Source organism: Takifugu rubripes, chromosome 4, assembly GCF_901000725.2.
Source record: "Takifugu rubripes chromosome 4, fTakRub1.2, whole genome shotgun sequence".
NCBI classification, from domain to species: domain Eukaryota; kingdom Metazoa; phylum Chordata; class Actinopteri; order Tetraodontiformes; family Tetraodontidae; genus Takifugu; species Takifugu rubripes.
In genome coordinates this window covers 4,931,021-4,945,989 of record NC_042288.1, presented here as the reverse complement: position 1 = coordinate 4,945,989, position 14,969 = coordinate 4,931,021, and the positions used below count along the sequence as shown (strand labels likewise).

The 14,969-nt window shown below is 44.9% G+C and overlaps 2 protein-coding genes across 4 annotated transcripts; one reads left to right on the top strand and one right to left on the bottom strand.

Moving 5' to 3' along the window:
- The first annotated feature begins 681 nt into the window (after positions 1–681).
- Positions 682–9,995, top strand: phyhiplb (phytanoyl-CoA 2-hydroxylase interacting protein-like b). 2 transcript variants are annotated; one of them, XM_003963735.3, is made up of 5 exons: positions 682–1,298; positions 5,091–5,287; positions 5,619–5,793; positions 6,522–6,639; positions 7,591–9,995. In XM_003963735.3, the coding sequence occupies exons 1-5, from the start codon at positions 1,193–1,195 to the stop codon at positions 8,132–8,134; spliced, it is 1,140 nt and encodes a 379-aa protein (XP_003963784.1). In that variant the 5' UTR covers positions 682–1,192; the 3' UTR covers positions 8,135–9,995. The 2 variants fall into 2 exon arrangements, with proteins under 2 accessions (XP_003963784.1, XP_029691435.1); XM_029835575.1 differs by lacking the exon at positions 682–1,298 and adding an exon at positions 2,504–4,751.
- On the bottom strand, positions 9,486–13,945 carry fam13c (family with sequence similarity 13 member C). 2 transcript variants are annotated; one of them, XM_003963754.2, is made up of 10 exons: positions 13,093–13,911; positions 12,684–12,858; positions 12,465–12,597; positions 12,088–12,169; positions 11,708–11,922; positions 11,511–11,594; positions 11,333–11,434; positions 10,186–10,370; positions 10,012–10,113; positions 9,486–9,647 (listed from the first exon to the last, which is right to left on the bottom strand). In XM_003963754.2, exons 1-10 carry the CDS (start codon positions 13,301–13,303, stop codon positions 9,518–9,520), a joined length of 1,419 nt encoding a protein of 472 aa, XP_003963803.1. In that variant the 5' UTR covers positions 13,304–13,911; the 3' UTR covers positions 9,486–9,517. The 2 variants fall into 2 exon arrangements, with proteins under 2 accessions (XP_003963803.1, XP_029691434.1); XM_029835574.1 differs by having other exon boundaries at positions 9,506–9,647; positions 10,012–10,108; positions 13,093–13,945.
- Positions 13,946–14,969: the final 1,024 nt, after the last annotated feature.

The window sequence follows — 14,969 nt, the reverse complement described above, 5'->3', positions numbered from 1 at the left end:
GGGAATGTGGGGGGAGGGGCTGACAATGAGAATTAAATGTAGGATGGCACATACATCAGTGAGGGTCTAGCTTTGAAAATGGGAAGAGTCATGAAGTGAAGGATATCTGAATCTGAATACCTCCGTGATTATAAGCTTGCCAGGGTTTGGTTCTCTGACCTCCAATAACACCCTCTAATCCTCATCAGCGTGAATGCACCACTGACGACTCAATGTAAACGGTAAGCGTGATGGCTGATAAACATATGACTACCCCCCCCCCCCCCAAAAAAAAACAAACAAAACCTCAACCCAACGTATTATAATTCATTTGTGTCTCTTTCATTTAGTATTGCATGACTCGGGGATCCCGCTGTCTGCTCTTGGAGAAATAGAGCGACATGGCTTCCCTCTGAGCCGCCGTGGAGGCTGAAGAGGCTGCAGAGCTGCTTGTGTGTGCAGTGGTCCCGAGTTTCCGTGTTTTAGGTTGTGCGTGTGATAAACGGGCGTAGTTGTTTGAGCTAACAGCCCCAAGCCGTGAAACTGGCAGACATGATTCTCCATTACAGCGTAACATGAGCGCCATTAAAATGGAAAAGCAGGGGACGCTCGTCCTGTGTGTGTGTGTGTGTGTGTGTGTGTGTGTGTGTGTGTGTGTGTGTGTGTGTGTGTGTGTGTGTGTGTGTGTGTGTGTGTTTTGCCCACGGCTCATTACGGGGTGGTCCTCTCGCACCTGCGCCTCTGTCGGTGGAGGCTACACCCCACCAAACACAGACGGAGACCCTGCTGGAGGAGGCCGGACGCCGGTCTGGTTAGAGCAGAGCATCCCCGCACTAACTAAACTCCATATTCTGCTGCTACACATGCGCACGCCTACTTGTGGCTCAGAGGCGCTGCTTGCATGCACGGAGTAAATAAACGCACTGACGGGTGCGAGTGAAGTTGCTGCATGTGCACGCGTCTCTGCAGAGGCCGCAGTGCCTCAAACTCCAACTGGCGGCTTGTGCTTTCTGCGCCCGTGACGATTCCGCTGACGCGCCACTAGCCGCACCACCCAGGAGACAGGAGATCCGTGCGTGGCGGAGCGGGGTGCCGACTAACTGGACAGCAATCCGCCTTCCTCTCTCATTCCCTGACTGCTGTGATCGGAAAGGTTTTGCGCTTCAACGACATTTAAGGCAGCAGCAGCATCCGGCAGGCTCCTGTGCTCGACATGGAGGTCCCAGGTTTGGCGCACAGCATCAGCAGCCCATTAAGTCCGTGCGAGGGGATGATCAAGGACCTGAGCCTGGACGCCATTCAGCTCTGTGAACGAGACGGTGAGGCTTTTCCTTTTCACACTGCTGCTGATCATGTTTCTGACTGACTTTCCCCCCATGTTTCACCCTCATTGTGTTGGAAACAAGTGTAGCAGCTCTTGATTAGACGGATGCGGGTGCGTGCGCGGAATAACTGAGCGTCTGTACAGAGGGATGCGTTTTTGCATCAGAGAGGCACCTCATACTGCTCGAAATGCCACAGCTGAAGCATAAAATCGCGGAGACGGTGTAAAGATTTCAGCCCCGCACACAGAGATCATTCTCTTTGTCTCGTCTGGCTCTCTGGTCGCTATCATATATATATAATTTAAATAATATTTTAAAATCACTGTTTTTATTCCTCCTCGTCAACCGACCAAAACTGCTGCTGGCCTCATCTAACAATTTAAAATATAAAAGTTTCATGGATATTAAAAATAATGTATATTAAAAGTAATGTTGGTGGATCGGCCCAGGCGGCCGCGTCAGCAGCTGTGTTCCCTAGTAGCTACATGGAGGAGGAGACGTCAACTTAATGTGAATTTTAAATGATACTGGAGGCAGGAAAAAAAAGCAAGTCATCTTTAAACTGAGGCTCGAAAATGGCTGCACCCACGTGTGAACAGCCCCATCACAGGTTACCTTTTCAACGAGATTGAGGATTAACTCTGAACCAGAGAGATCACATCTGCTCACCTTCTCGGTGTCCAGAGCGACCACCACTTCACTGGACATCAGCTGGACCAACAGTCCCATCACATAATAACAGTTGTTATTACAGGAGAGGCCCATTACTTTAATTGGCAGCTGTGCTGTTGATCGTGATCTACAGGCAAGCTTGGCTGATTCTGATCAAATGGGTTTGTGTGCTGCAGGTTTGCTAGATAACTCATTTTATTTCTACCAAATTCCTCCAGAACATTCCTGATTGCTTCCCTCTTTGTCCTTGAGGGAGCTGAAGTTCGGTTTCTGGAGTATAACAGACAATACCGACCTTGTGTGCACAACTATTGATAGAAATCATGAAAATTAATGTTTGTGAGCCATTAGTTCTCCTCACTGAGCGTTTTTTTTTTTTTTAAATCAGGTTCTGATGCATTTTCTGCCACACCCGAACATCAATGTTGTTTGTTTGCCTGCAGCATTTCCAGGGAATGCATTTAGTTCAATTCCATACATTCTAAATTTATCTCCAAAATGCAACTCATGCCCCCTTCCAAAAAAAAAAAAACAGTACTTAAGAGCCATAATGAAACAGCCACCTGCTGGGCCGAGCTGGCCTGGTCTGGCCTGGCCTGGCCTGGGCTTGGCCACTCCTGCTGGGCTCACTGAGCATTGCAGCTGCACAATGAATGGCTGTAGTTTTCTGTGTGACAGCAACTCCTACAGATGAACGTCTACTCTTCATGTCACTAAGCAGCCTCCGCATCTCGTGCAGTGAACAGTTTTACCTTTCAGCTCTTCCTAATCCTGGTGGTAGCTGCAGAGACGATGCTGCTCTCTGGAAGATTAATTTCTGCAGAGTCACGGCTGATGGTGCAGTATGTTTCGGCACATATGAAATCCAGCATCGTCACAGTAAACTGCACCAGGACTCTGATCGAGGAGAGAAGTCCACCCAATTTTCAGACTGATATTCGTATGATTTGTTGGGCAGACATGCAGGACCCTCAACTGTGTTTTGATTGGGAGTAAATCAGGAATCATTTTTGTTTGGTAAGTGTAGAAAGAAGCACCACCCATAGCCCTGATTCTGGCCCACAACTAAACCTTGAAACACTGACTGGCCTTTGGGCAGCCTGAACTCGCCTCTGGACCCTGTGGTCCCTCCTTCAGGCCTCCCTCAGCATCTCCTGCTACACTTCACGCTGCCCTTTGACTACAAACTGAGTAAGAGGGCAAACACAGGATTACAACAGCTCTTTACATTCCGTAATGATGAATTGACCCCCCTTCCCCCATGACAATCATGACTCAACATGAATGAGCGCTGCGGTGTTGACCTCTGCACGTTATTGCAGACAAGCTAAAATCCTCCTCCTGACAATTAAGAGAGGTTTAGACCTCCCTGTGAGATGGCCGAAGTGCTTTGGTCACTCTCTTCAGGCCTGCTTGGATGCTCTTCTTTCATCTTTCAGTTTCTGCTTCTGGAGTCTCAGAGGATTCAGCTCCCTCAAATTTACTTGCAGGCGGTAGGAATTGGTTTAGATTTCAGCTTGGAATCCGACTGTTGCTGATTTTATGAGGCTCAATCGAGCTTTAATGAACTGATTCACTTCATTTATAATCATTTTACACCTTAAGCTGCATCTTTTCACCAGTTTTTACCTGGAATTAGCCTGCATCAAAGAGTTACACCAGTATTTTTCCAATTCATTCAAAAAGACTTTCTACGCTGATTTGATATTTGATGAAGGATATTTGAGACCAGGTGAGCCATTAATACCAGGATCTGTGGAGCCCATCAATGCTGCAGATGATCTTGAGCTCCAGTGAGAAAACCACTGAAACCAGTGCTAAAAATCCTGGAATCCATCCGTAGATCTTTTTTTCAGTAAATGAACTGACCTTTTGATTAAAGTTCCATTAGACTCATTTGCTCTGTTCGGATGAGTTGAAGTATTTTCTTAGCAGGGTTGGGATCTGCTCTGCCTGAGTCAACTGTAACAGCTCAGTAGGACTACACATATAATGAGATGGGCTTACATGGTTCCCATCTGTCTATAGAGCAGGTGCAGTAACCGTAACCGTTGTGTGTCTCTCCCTCCCCTCAAAAAAATCCATGACCCACAGACTTAATGCTACACATTCTGTAAGCATTAATAAACGCGTCTTCTTTCTCGAATACCTGTGGAGTCTCTAAGGGTGTCACAACAGGGGGTCTGTCTCTTTACACTAAGATGATTATTTATAGTAACTCATGAGTAGGACAAGTGTGTGTGATGGCCAAGGGGCTCTGTGTGGTAAAGAACATGTATTTGTCCCCCTGGAGTGAATCAAAAGGCAATTATTTGCTAAAACAAATAAATTAAAGCATCCACTGTAGACAGGAGCGTCGACAAAGCCCAGTTATGGGACAGAGACATGGACCTTCCATCGTCAATCGACTGCTCCCACCATTGTCTCTAATCTATAGACTCCCATTATGTCGTCTACCCGTCCAAAATTCTGCATTTTTGGATTTTACACATGCTGGTGTTTACAGCACAGAGCGTGCACAGAAAACACATTGTTGCTGTGCCAAGTGGGCGTCTCCCTGACCGTGAGGCCACGTCTGGATTCAGCCCAACTACAAAGATCTCATTCACCCATGGTTGGACACTGGGCTGCGTTTTCGCTCTGGGTGGTACGCCTTCACCTCGCGTTGTCACCCGTGGGGATGCATCCTTGCACCAGCCCCACGATCACCTGGGAAATGTAGGAGGACTCCCCCTCTCAGCATGCAGAAATGTTCTTTTAACTACAGGAAACCAGGTCAGCTGCTGTTGTCACGTGTGTTTTACGCGTATTATGTGAACCTGGCTTCATTTCTTCAATCAGCAGCTTCTCAAATATTTAATGCAGCATATGTTCTGAGTAGCTGATGTGTTGCCATGACAACATTCAACATGTGACTGGGAGTTCTTTGTTGTGTATTTGTGTAAAAATAATTTAAAGGCATTCTTCCATCCTATTCAATATTCTATTCCATTTTATATAATGGAGAAATTACTGTAAATATAGAAATATAAATGCAGCTTGTTTGATGTTGTTGTTGTTGAAGTAAAAAGAACAATGTGATTTATCAAAATTATTTTGTTCTCAACCACACAGGAAGTAAATCCCAGGATGGCAGTGTCTCTGAGATGGAGGAGCTCCCCGTCCCTCAAAACATTAAGATCAGCAACATCACATGTGACTCCTTCAAGATCTGCTGGGACATGGAGCCACGGAACAAAGAACGCATCACTCATTACTTCATCGATCTGAACAAGAAGGAGAACAAAAACTCCAACAAGTTTAAACACAAGGTCAGTTCTTCAGGAACATGATGAAAGTCAACAAACCCCTAATGAATCTTCTTTGTTTTTCAATATTGATTTTGAAAATTGTACAAATTTTATTCTGGAGCATCATTTGTACCAAACATGCAGGAACATTAACCAACTAAAAGGTTGTGTTTTAGGGAAAGGTGATGATTCTCCTGACAGGGCTGATCTAAGATCTGTTTGTGTGTAGTGGCCCTGACACTTCATAAGAGCTAAATACTGTTGAGATCAGCACACAAGCACTGCAATAACCTTCTGGGATGTGTGAAACTCTTATCTCAGTCCTTTCTGCATGTCATTATCTCATATCCAGGACGTCCCCACAAAGTTGGTGGCCAAAGCAGTCCCGCTGCCCATGACTGTTCGTGGCCACTGGTTCCTCAGCCCTCGTACAGAGTACACCGTGGCGGTGCAGACGGCATCAAAACAGGCTGATGGGGACTACGCCATCTCTGAGTGGAGTGAGATTATCGAGTTCTGCACTGCCGGTGAGCAATAGGCAGCCTACATGCACCCTAAACGCTGACACTCCGGCTGCACTTGCCAGCCCAACCAGTCGAGCAATAAAATATCTCAAAGTGAAGGATGGAGGGCAATTTAGAATGGAGGTCAAAATGGAGGATTAAAGGAAGGCTGGAATCTGCATATCTTCTGATGCAGAGGTCAGCTGGTGCAACACTGCTGGCTACAGGCTTAGTGTGGGGGATGGGAGGTGATAGAGATAAGACCAGAGGCTGGCATTCAAAAGAACAGGTTGTGAAAGAAAAGATAGTAGGTAGTAGGAAAGGAGCTGCTTCAGTAAAGGGAAATAGTCACTTGAGTGTAAATGTGGTTGACTGAAACATACCAGTTAGGGTGACTTTAAACGTCTTAAAATGTCCTGCTTAGAAGGGTGTGGCTTGACATGTGCAGGATATTACTGTCTGCCACCAGGAGGCGCTAAAGACGTCAGCTGTACCCTGCACAATAATAATGGATGAAGAACATCATGATTATTGAGATTTATCTAAATTTGTACAAACACAAGTTAAAAATGCTACATAAATGCTTCTGAAGGTGCTGATGCCATTCTAATAGATGAGATGTTCAGGCTTAAGCATCCGATCAGTAGACAAGGCAGCTGTGTGATGACAACAAATGAAGCTCAACACAACCTTTGTTCATTTTTCCCGATCGTCTGGGGCCCAGACTCATTTCCACGGTGACTGTTTTGCAGATTATTCCATGGTGCATCTAAACCAGTTGCTGGAGAAGGCAGAGGTCATCGCAGGCCGGATGCTGCCTTTCTCAGTCTTCTACAGAAATCAGAATAAAGAGTACTTTGACCACGTCGGGTAGGCAGCATGTTCATCTCCACTTTAGAACTCTGTTTCTGTTTTGTAGAAATTAATAGGGCATTTGCGGCTCCTTTGCTGTGTAGGAACAATGACCTTGTGCATTTCTCAATTTAAATAATTAAGACTCAAGTATGAACTTGATGGATTTAATGTGGCAACTTCTGCACAATAACTGACCTCTGTATATACATTAGTTACAACAATATTGCCAGTAATCACTGCTTCCAAGTCTGGCCTTTCTCATAATAAAACATTCACAGTGAAGACTAAAGTGTTCCCTGTCTTATGTCTAATCTCAATAGGTTGCAGTGGTGATTTAATGCATTGCTGTGACAACAACGCTAATAGATATATTATTGATTCACGGATGGGGACAGCGCAGACTAAATGCTTGGAAAACTCATGCGGATCACTGCAAAATCACACCTGCACAGGAAGTTGCAGGTGGTTCTACAGAACCAGGATCCCAGCCATCATAACCTACAGCCCCAATCTGTCGATTCAGTGTAGTTAGAATGAATAATTTATTTCACTCTTCAAGTATGTTTAAATTCCTGCAAGATGATAACAGACAGCCGTGTGAAATAGGGAGAGACAGAAGCAAAAAGCTCTGTTGGATTCTGATTTAAACTCTGCCCAGCTTCATTCCTCGGTGTTTCGGGTCATGTTGACGCGCTCGTTAGGACACCATGTTGTCGGGGTCTCACCTTTTCGTACAGAGTTGCTCCTGTTGAGGGTAACGTGACTGCGCCCACGTGTGGAGAACAACGGTATTGACATGCTCAGAGGACCTGCGGGAATGTTCCACATATTGTTTTTTGTTGATCGGCCATGCATTATTATTTTATTTTTGTATTCAGTTAAATTCTGCTGTCAAACATGATCCAGATTTGTTGGGTATTATTCAGCGACTGTAATTAAGGTTTTCTTTCTCTTTTCAAATTTCAGGGAGGTGCAGCAGAATCAAATGCTCCCATCGGTGAAGGACAACAGCGGTAGTCATGGGTCACCTATCAGTGGCAAGCTGGAGGGAATTTTCTTTAGCTGCAATACAGAATTCAACACAGGGAAGCCTCCGCAAGACTCCCCTTATGGCCGTTACCGCTATGAGGTTGGTGCCAACGTGCTCTTCAACCCCAACACTAACCTCTACTTTGGAGACTTCTACTGCATGTATACAGCCTACCATTACGTCATACTCGTCCTGGCACCAAAGGGCTCCAGAGGTGATGACTTCTGCAAGCAGAGGCTTCCTGCACTTGACCTCTCCAACAACCGCTTCCTCACTTGTAAGCAGGATGAAGAGGGTGATGGCAGTCTGGTATTTCACCATGCACAGGATGTCATCCTGGAGGTGATCTACACAGATCCTGTAGACCTGGCTTTGGGAACAGTGGCTGAGATCAGTGGGCACCAGCTGATGAGTCTGTCCACTGTTAATGCCAAGAAGGACCCCAGTTGCAAGATCTGCAACATCAGTGTGGGACGCTAAAGCTGAACGCAGAAGGTGGAGGAAAGGACGGACAGTGAGAGACGTCCACAATCTGAAGTCCACGTGGGCTGAAGATACAGACCAACACATGCATGAAACAGGTCTACGACACCGTTTATTTCTCACCAGAGATGATCATTCCCAAAGAGTGAAGAAGACAGAAAGGGAACACATTTATCAAGGCCTCCTTACCTGAGTATATTTACCTTTGATGTAAAGTTTGAGTCATTCCTCCATCCTGCAGAGAAAAACTGACATCTGATCATTCCCTTTAAAATGTACTAACTTCTTGCGTTAAAACATTTCCATGTTTGGTTCTCTGCCTCGTAATTATGATTATATTGTTAAATAATGTCCACTGTGGTGAAAGTGGGCCAACGTTTTGGTTGTTTGTAATTATTTAGCTGTTGTTTTCTAACCTTAGACTCCTTTTTACCTCTGACTCGTGGCGGACAATAGTGGCGGAGACTGGTACTGCAGCTGCGCCTTTGACCAAAGCTGTAAAAACTCCAGACGCGACGTTCCTGCAGATGTCAACAGTACTAATGCAACAGCCCCAAATGTCTGTTACCAAGTCTTAGTCTTTTACTTAACACTTAAAAAAAGCATGATGCAGTTCTGAGCAGCCTGAGAATGAAAGCTGTCAGTACTGTTGCCATAGCAACCTTTTTTGCAAGTCACTATGATTTTATCGTATTAAGTGGAACGAAAAGAAAGTAGAACCTAAACTGTGTTTAGCAAAATAAATGTGAAAAAAATATTTATTTTTATTGATACATTCATATATCTAGATAGAATATTCTATAAACCGAAGTGCACAATGTCAGCAGCTCAGAGCTTTGTCAACAAATTAGCATCATACAGGCAAAACACCAACTGGTCAGACGCTACAACTTGCACTACAGCGATGATGTTCACCAACATTTACATTGTTTCTGCATGAAAATGATGCATATCATAGCACAATGTGGGACAGTGAAAATGACATGCACAGATGGTAAAAATCAATATGTTTTACTGCCTTTCAGCAGCATTTAATGCTTTTTTTCCTTCCCACATTAAGGATTGGCAAAGTTGTACTACAACTGACATTTTGGCACGATCAAAGTGCATCAATGTAAAGACGGATGTCTTTCAAAATCAGCAACAACCAAGTTTACCATTCTGGATGTAGCTGTGTGCTACATAACATATACATGCTACATCAGGGTTATAGCAAGATTTACAACAGGAGATGTGTCATTGGGACATTTCCTTACATTTGTCAACTAAATCCAGCAGGTCTCTTTATGTAAAGTGCATCAAATAACCACGAGAGTGAACACCAGATTTAGGGCCTGTTTGTTTAAGCAGCAGTTTTACTTTTAAATTCCCACTGTGAGATTACTCTGCTGCTCTTGGTTGAGTCCTTCGTTTACTCAGCAAGGCCTCCAGCAGACGCATCTTGGCTTTGAGGTTTTTGTACTGGCAGTATTCGTCTGCCATTGGGCCACGGTCCTCCTTCTGACATGTCCTGTTAATGCATGGAGAGAAAATAAAACGCAATTAAAAACAAACCAACCGGCAGAGAGTTCATATCTGGTTGACGGTCCCTATGTTGCCTTATTCAGACCTGTACAGTGTTGTAGGACAGTATTGTAAGAGAAAATTTACTGTAAAATTGTTTGAAAGACTAACATGTACAGTTCCAAGCAAACATCCATGTCTTTCTCTTTCTTGGGCTCTCTGTACTGTAGTAACGTAACTAAAGTGAGTGTGCATTACACTGTTGTACCATTAGGATGAGATTTCTTTTGTGGATGTTTTTCTTCTTGTAGAAAGCCAGATGTTGCAAACGTATTAAAAGACAAGATGAAATGGATTTGGACATGTGTTACCTTCCAGTCTGCGTGCAGAACTGCTCCTCAAACTCTCTGAGGACTCGGTTAAGCCTGCGCTTCTCTAATCGAGTCGTCCTGAAATGAGCCAACAGTTCTGATCTGAAAATATTAAAAAGGAGTCTGAAAACTTGTGCAACATAAACTGAGTTTAGAATCTTCTCCCAACCAGACCTGGAAGCTTCGTGCAGTTTTGCCACTGTAGCACTATGCAGCTGGAGAGTCTTGTCCTCGTCCAGAGGGGACACCAGAGGGGCCAAAGCCTGCAGGTCAGGTGACTCGCCTGAAAACACACACCTGGGAGACTGGAGCCACGGCTGCTGGGTGGTGCACTCTTCATCAGAGTCCTCTTCTTCCTCCTGTGTCGGCACACATACATTCAGCAGCTCATACGCACGTATGCTGACGATTCTTACCATAATTATAGTCGCAACACGATGCTGTTTGGCTTCTTTGACTCGTGAATAAAATCAATCCCAGCTAGATTTTATTCTTTAGGGTGTACATTTTGTGACACAACTCAAAATAAATCAGAGGACATTGCTTTATCGTTCCCCCCAAAAAAGTTTCTTTATTTGAATTGAATTGAAGAGCCCCTGCGACGCAGGAGAGCGACGTCACAAGACTGGAAGATACTCCAGCAGTGCTGGTGATAACGCATGGGGCTGCACCGCAAACAGAACGAATCCGTCCATCTTGCGGTAACGTCGTTCCGTATGGGCAATTGAGCCGCCTTTCGGATTTTTCAGTCGCTCTTCGTTTTCTAAATGCGCGGATAACTGCGACTTTACGGTAATAGTGCCGAAACGACAGTAGCGCTGTTTGAATATGTAGAAATAACTAAACTGTAAACTACTGTTTTAACTAGACAAATACTAACGACCACTTTCTCTGACTACCTGTAGACTAATTGAGTTTTGATTCTAGTCCTAATCAAATGAAGGTTATTACATGAAAACAGCTTATCTCGAAATAAAGGTTTGTCGTTATAACGTTATATTCCCTTGCGTATCCTCGCTGCATACACGCATACATAAGGCTCATTATGTATTACGTGTGCTCGATGGCGTCTGGAAGAGCCAAAATGTGCCCAACCAACAAGGAAGAACGTGTGTTTTCTCGCAATTTTGAGATAAAATCTATTTATTTGTATAGTTATTTTTGCTCCTCCGTAATTAACAAAACGAAACTTTTTACAGACCTATGTAGGTCCTGCTTCTGGCCAGCAGGTGGCACTACAACACTATGGTCGAGTTAAACCTACACAATTGGGCTTCTCATTGCTCTCATGTTTGAGCTTTTGAGTTCACGAGTTACTCACAATGGTCGTGATGACTGTTGCTGCTGAAGAAAGCAGCAGATGTTTGAGCAGGTGGTACCGCTCGTAGAAAGGTTGCACCAGGGTCCACTCCTGTTTGATACTCTGAGGACACACAGATGCTGAAAGCAACTGTTGACCCACTGGAACAAATAGATCCTTTTATCGGGGAGATTCCTACCGGTCGTCCATGCAGACTCTCGAAGTGGAGCAAACATTTCTGCAGGCTGGTTTTCTCCATATTCATCTGGAAATGGGACATGTCCTGCACACACAAGGACAGGACAAATGGCCCTCTCTCCCGTGCAGTCTGTCTGTCAGTGCTTGCCTCCTTGAAACATTTAATCTGATATTATGAATCCTCACATGAATACCAACCTTGACAGCTTCAGGCAGCGCAAGCTCCCTCCGTCTTTGCTTTAATCGGTTATTCATGAGGTTGATGGTTTCCTCCATGCTCGGTTTGGTGTTGCCATTGTTCACATGCTGGACTTCTGTTTCTGTCAGTGATGCTTCTCTCTGCTTTGTACTAGTCCTATGCTTTTCACCTGATAAACTCAGTCCCCGCTCAGTTGACTGTGTCAACTTCAGCTCTAAATAAAGACAGAAATAGACACCACGTTAATCCAGCCTTAATTAATGGTTCTCTGATAAACACATTTTATGGAAAACACCAATAAAAAAGTCCAGCTACAACTAAATAAACAGGCAATTATTTAGTCTGTATCAATAATTTAGATAAATATTCTGTAACCAACCTTTGAGCTTCTTCCGACTCTTGATGAGTTCTGTCATCAGTCCAGACACTTCTGGGTGTGCCGTCTTGTCATTGTGGGCCGGCTAACAAAACAAAAAACCAAGCAGCTCTTAGACAGAAGTCTCTTTCTGAAGAACTTTCAGTAATATTTGTTCTGTAACATCTTCATGTTCTGTAACATCTTTATGTACCAGCTGTTCTTCCCCTCCTCCAACAGAGGGCGCATTAGACTATCACGATCGTAAGGTTTTAATAAATAAATAAATGCTTGCATCTATACCAAGCACGCATGCTGTTATACCCACAAAATCAGTATAAACTGGGAGTAAACCCATTTGTCTCAATTCAGGACTAAAGCAGGTCCTTTGCTGCTCTCACCTTATAGTGCTTTTCCTGTTCAAAATGCTCTTCAAACTGCCTGATCCTCTTCCTCAGGCTGTGAATGTGTCTGTTGAGCACAGAGATGGAGACAGAGCCCTCACCTGGGTCTACGAGGACACTGCTGCGTGCCCTGGACACAAAACCGCAGGTCAACACTGGGAGATTCTGAAATCCTCCAGTTGCAGATGTTTACGAATGAGGAGACAGCTGTCTTACATGTGGATGTGCTGTGAGCAGGGAGGGGAAGGGGCTGCATCCGGGTCGAGGTTGTAGCGCAGGCTGTGACTGAGGCTGGGGCATCGCGGTGACAGAATAGGGTTGTCCATCATAGTAAATTGAGACAGGAGTGGGCTGGTTGGAGGACCTGGGGGGCTTGGGAGGGTGTCAGTTCCTGAAATTCAAATAAGCAGCAGTGGGGTGGACAGAACAAAATGTTGAGGACATAGAACCTTAATCACACATTTAGAATCAGTTGTTGTCAACTAGGCTTGATCAGAATAGAGAGATGAACTCAAATTACAAATTGTAATTACACTGACAGCAGTGATATCATTGGGCAGCTAAATTACTATAGATCTATAACAAAACAATGCAGAAGTCAATGACCAAAATCATGCTGTGGTACCAGGCTGAGATGGGTCCTTGATGTGCTGATCCTCAGTGTGGGGTGATGGTGGTGGGTGCAGCAGCAAACTCTTCCCTGCAGCAGCAAGGGCTTGGTGTTGGGCAGGTGGGATGTCATGAGATTCAGGGGCTACTGAAGCTTCCTGGGGCCCCAGGTCAGCTTCCAGGGCTTGTAGCTTGAGGGACGGGCTCTGGAAACAGAAGCAGAACATCTCTGCAGGAACACAAGCACAGGATCAGTCAAATCCAGGAAGGTGATGTCCCTGAAGCTGTCTATCATTTATGGAATGTGGCGGCTCAGACAGGAATTTTGTCCTGGAAGTCTTGGTAAAAAGCAACTAAGAGGAGACGAGACATCCACGCTGGACCAGAAGGGGTCAACGAGGTGGACTGATGCAGGTCTGGGTGGGCTGAATAACTTTTTTTTAAAAACAAAAAAAAAAACCCAATCTTTATAAATTCCGAGTCAGTCTCAGCAGTAGGACTCAGCACCAATATCAAATGTGCATATTCCCAGTAAAGTAGAACTCTTTTGTCCAGTTCTGGTTCTGCTAGTGGAAAACCAGCACAGGCAGGTTACAGAAAATGCAAATCCAGCAACGACTCAGATTCTCAACGCACTCAACTGATGAGCTCTGTAATTCCACTAGAGGTGTGCGGAGATTCCCAGCTGGTCAGCTTTCTCAGCGTTTCCATCAAAAATCCCTAAATCCACATGGTTTTTCCCTTTACCGGCATTCCCACATCTGCCGCTTAGCTTCCTTCACATGGATTATTCATCAAGGAGTGGGCGGTGGGAATGCCGCCGCCTCCGCTGCTGCTACGTGTGGTGTGGACGTGAGTGAATGAAGGGGAGGAGAGAAGTATCCTATAAGGCAAGGCGTTTCTATGGCAACCCCAGATCGAACTAAGGAGTAAAGGGCCAGTGGGGAGGGTAGAAGTGTATGAAAATAATATATCGATAGGGCTAAAATATATAACTGGGCTGCGGTAAAATACTGGCTCTTTTCTCTCTGGGCTTTCTGACATCATCATAATCTCTGAGCTTCTTCTCCTCTCTCACCCTCCTCATCTGTTCATTCATGAAAAAAGAGTTGTGCGTCACAGAGGAGGTGGATGTAGAAAAGGGAGGGGAAGTTATTACTGAAAACACCCCCGAGCAAGAAGCTCGTGTCTAACAAAATGTACATACACACGCCGCGCACATACACACACATGTATTAGCATGTTGTCAAACAAGAAGAGAGAGAATGTGTTCATTAGTGAATCTTAAAGGACTTCAGGCCAGGAGGACATGCGTCATGGCCGTCGTTCCTCTGTAATCATCATGTGTGAGGGAGACCCCTCCTCCTCTTCCTCCTCCTTCTCACGATGAACACAGATAAATATTTCAACCACTTTAATGACATAAAGCGATTAAGATGATCTCTGGATATAGTTGACAGTTAATGAGACTCTAGACCGCAGCTCAGACAGTGAGCAACACTCATTTGCTTCAATGCTGCTCTGCTGACTTACTTCATAGGCTGCATCATTCCATCTGCTCTTCCCTCCTCTGGCAGGAGGACCTGAGGCCCAGTCCTGACTGGTTCCGACTTTCTCTGGCTACAACAACAGCGGGAGCACAGAGTCCATTTAGAGGCAGCAGATAAACACCTCATAAATGTGAGGTCACTTTCTCCTCGGTTACGTGGTTCTGTGATTCAGGGCAGCACAGCAGGCCAAAGAACATGACGTCACCATAAATAAGAATAAATCAAAGGGGACACTGGAGTCACAGCTAACGGCCTGTCGACTGTGTCTTCATCACACCTGACACTGATCCCATGCAGAACACGCTAATCTGGCCTGGACTCATATTTAAATGACCAAGCAGCC

Excerpts from the sequence above, each read along its gene's own strand:
- phyhiplb (XM_003963735.3), top strand. The coding sequence starts at position 1,193 with ATGGAGGTCCCAGGTTTGGCGCACAGCATCAGCAGCCCATTAAGTCCG. Across the intron at positions 1,299-5,090 it reads TCAGCTCTGTGAACGAGACG|GAAGTAAATCCCAGGATGGC; the intron begins GTGAGGCTTTTC and ends TCAACCACACAG. Across the intron at positions 6,640-7,590 it reads GAGTACTTTGACCACGTCGG|GGAGGTGCAGCAGAATCAAA; the intron begins GTAGGCAGCATG and ends TTCAAATTTCAG.
- fam13c (XM_003963754.2), bottom strand. The coding sequence starts at position 13,303 with ATGTTCTGCTTCTGTTTCCAGAGCCCGTCCCTCAAGCTACAAGCCCTG. Across the intron at positions 12,598-12,683 it reads TGCTCACAGCACATCCACAT|GGCACGCAGCAGTGTCCTCG; the intron begins GTAAGACAGCTG and ends TTTTGTGTCCAG. Across the intron at positions 10,371-11,332 it reads CAACAGTCATCACGACCATT|GAGGAAGAAGAGGACTCTGA; the intron begins GTGAGTAACTCG and ends GTGCCGACACAG.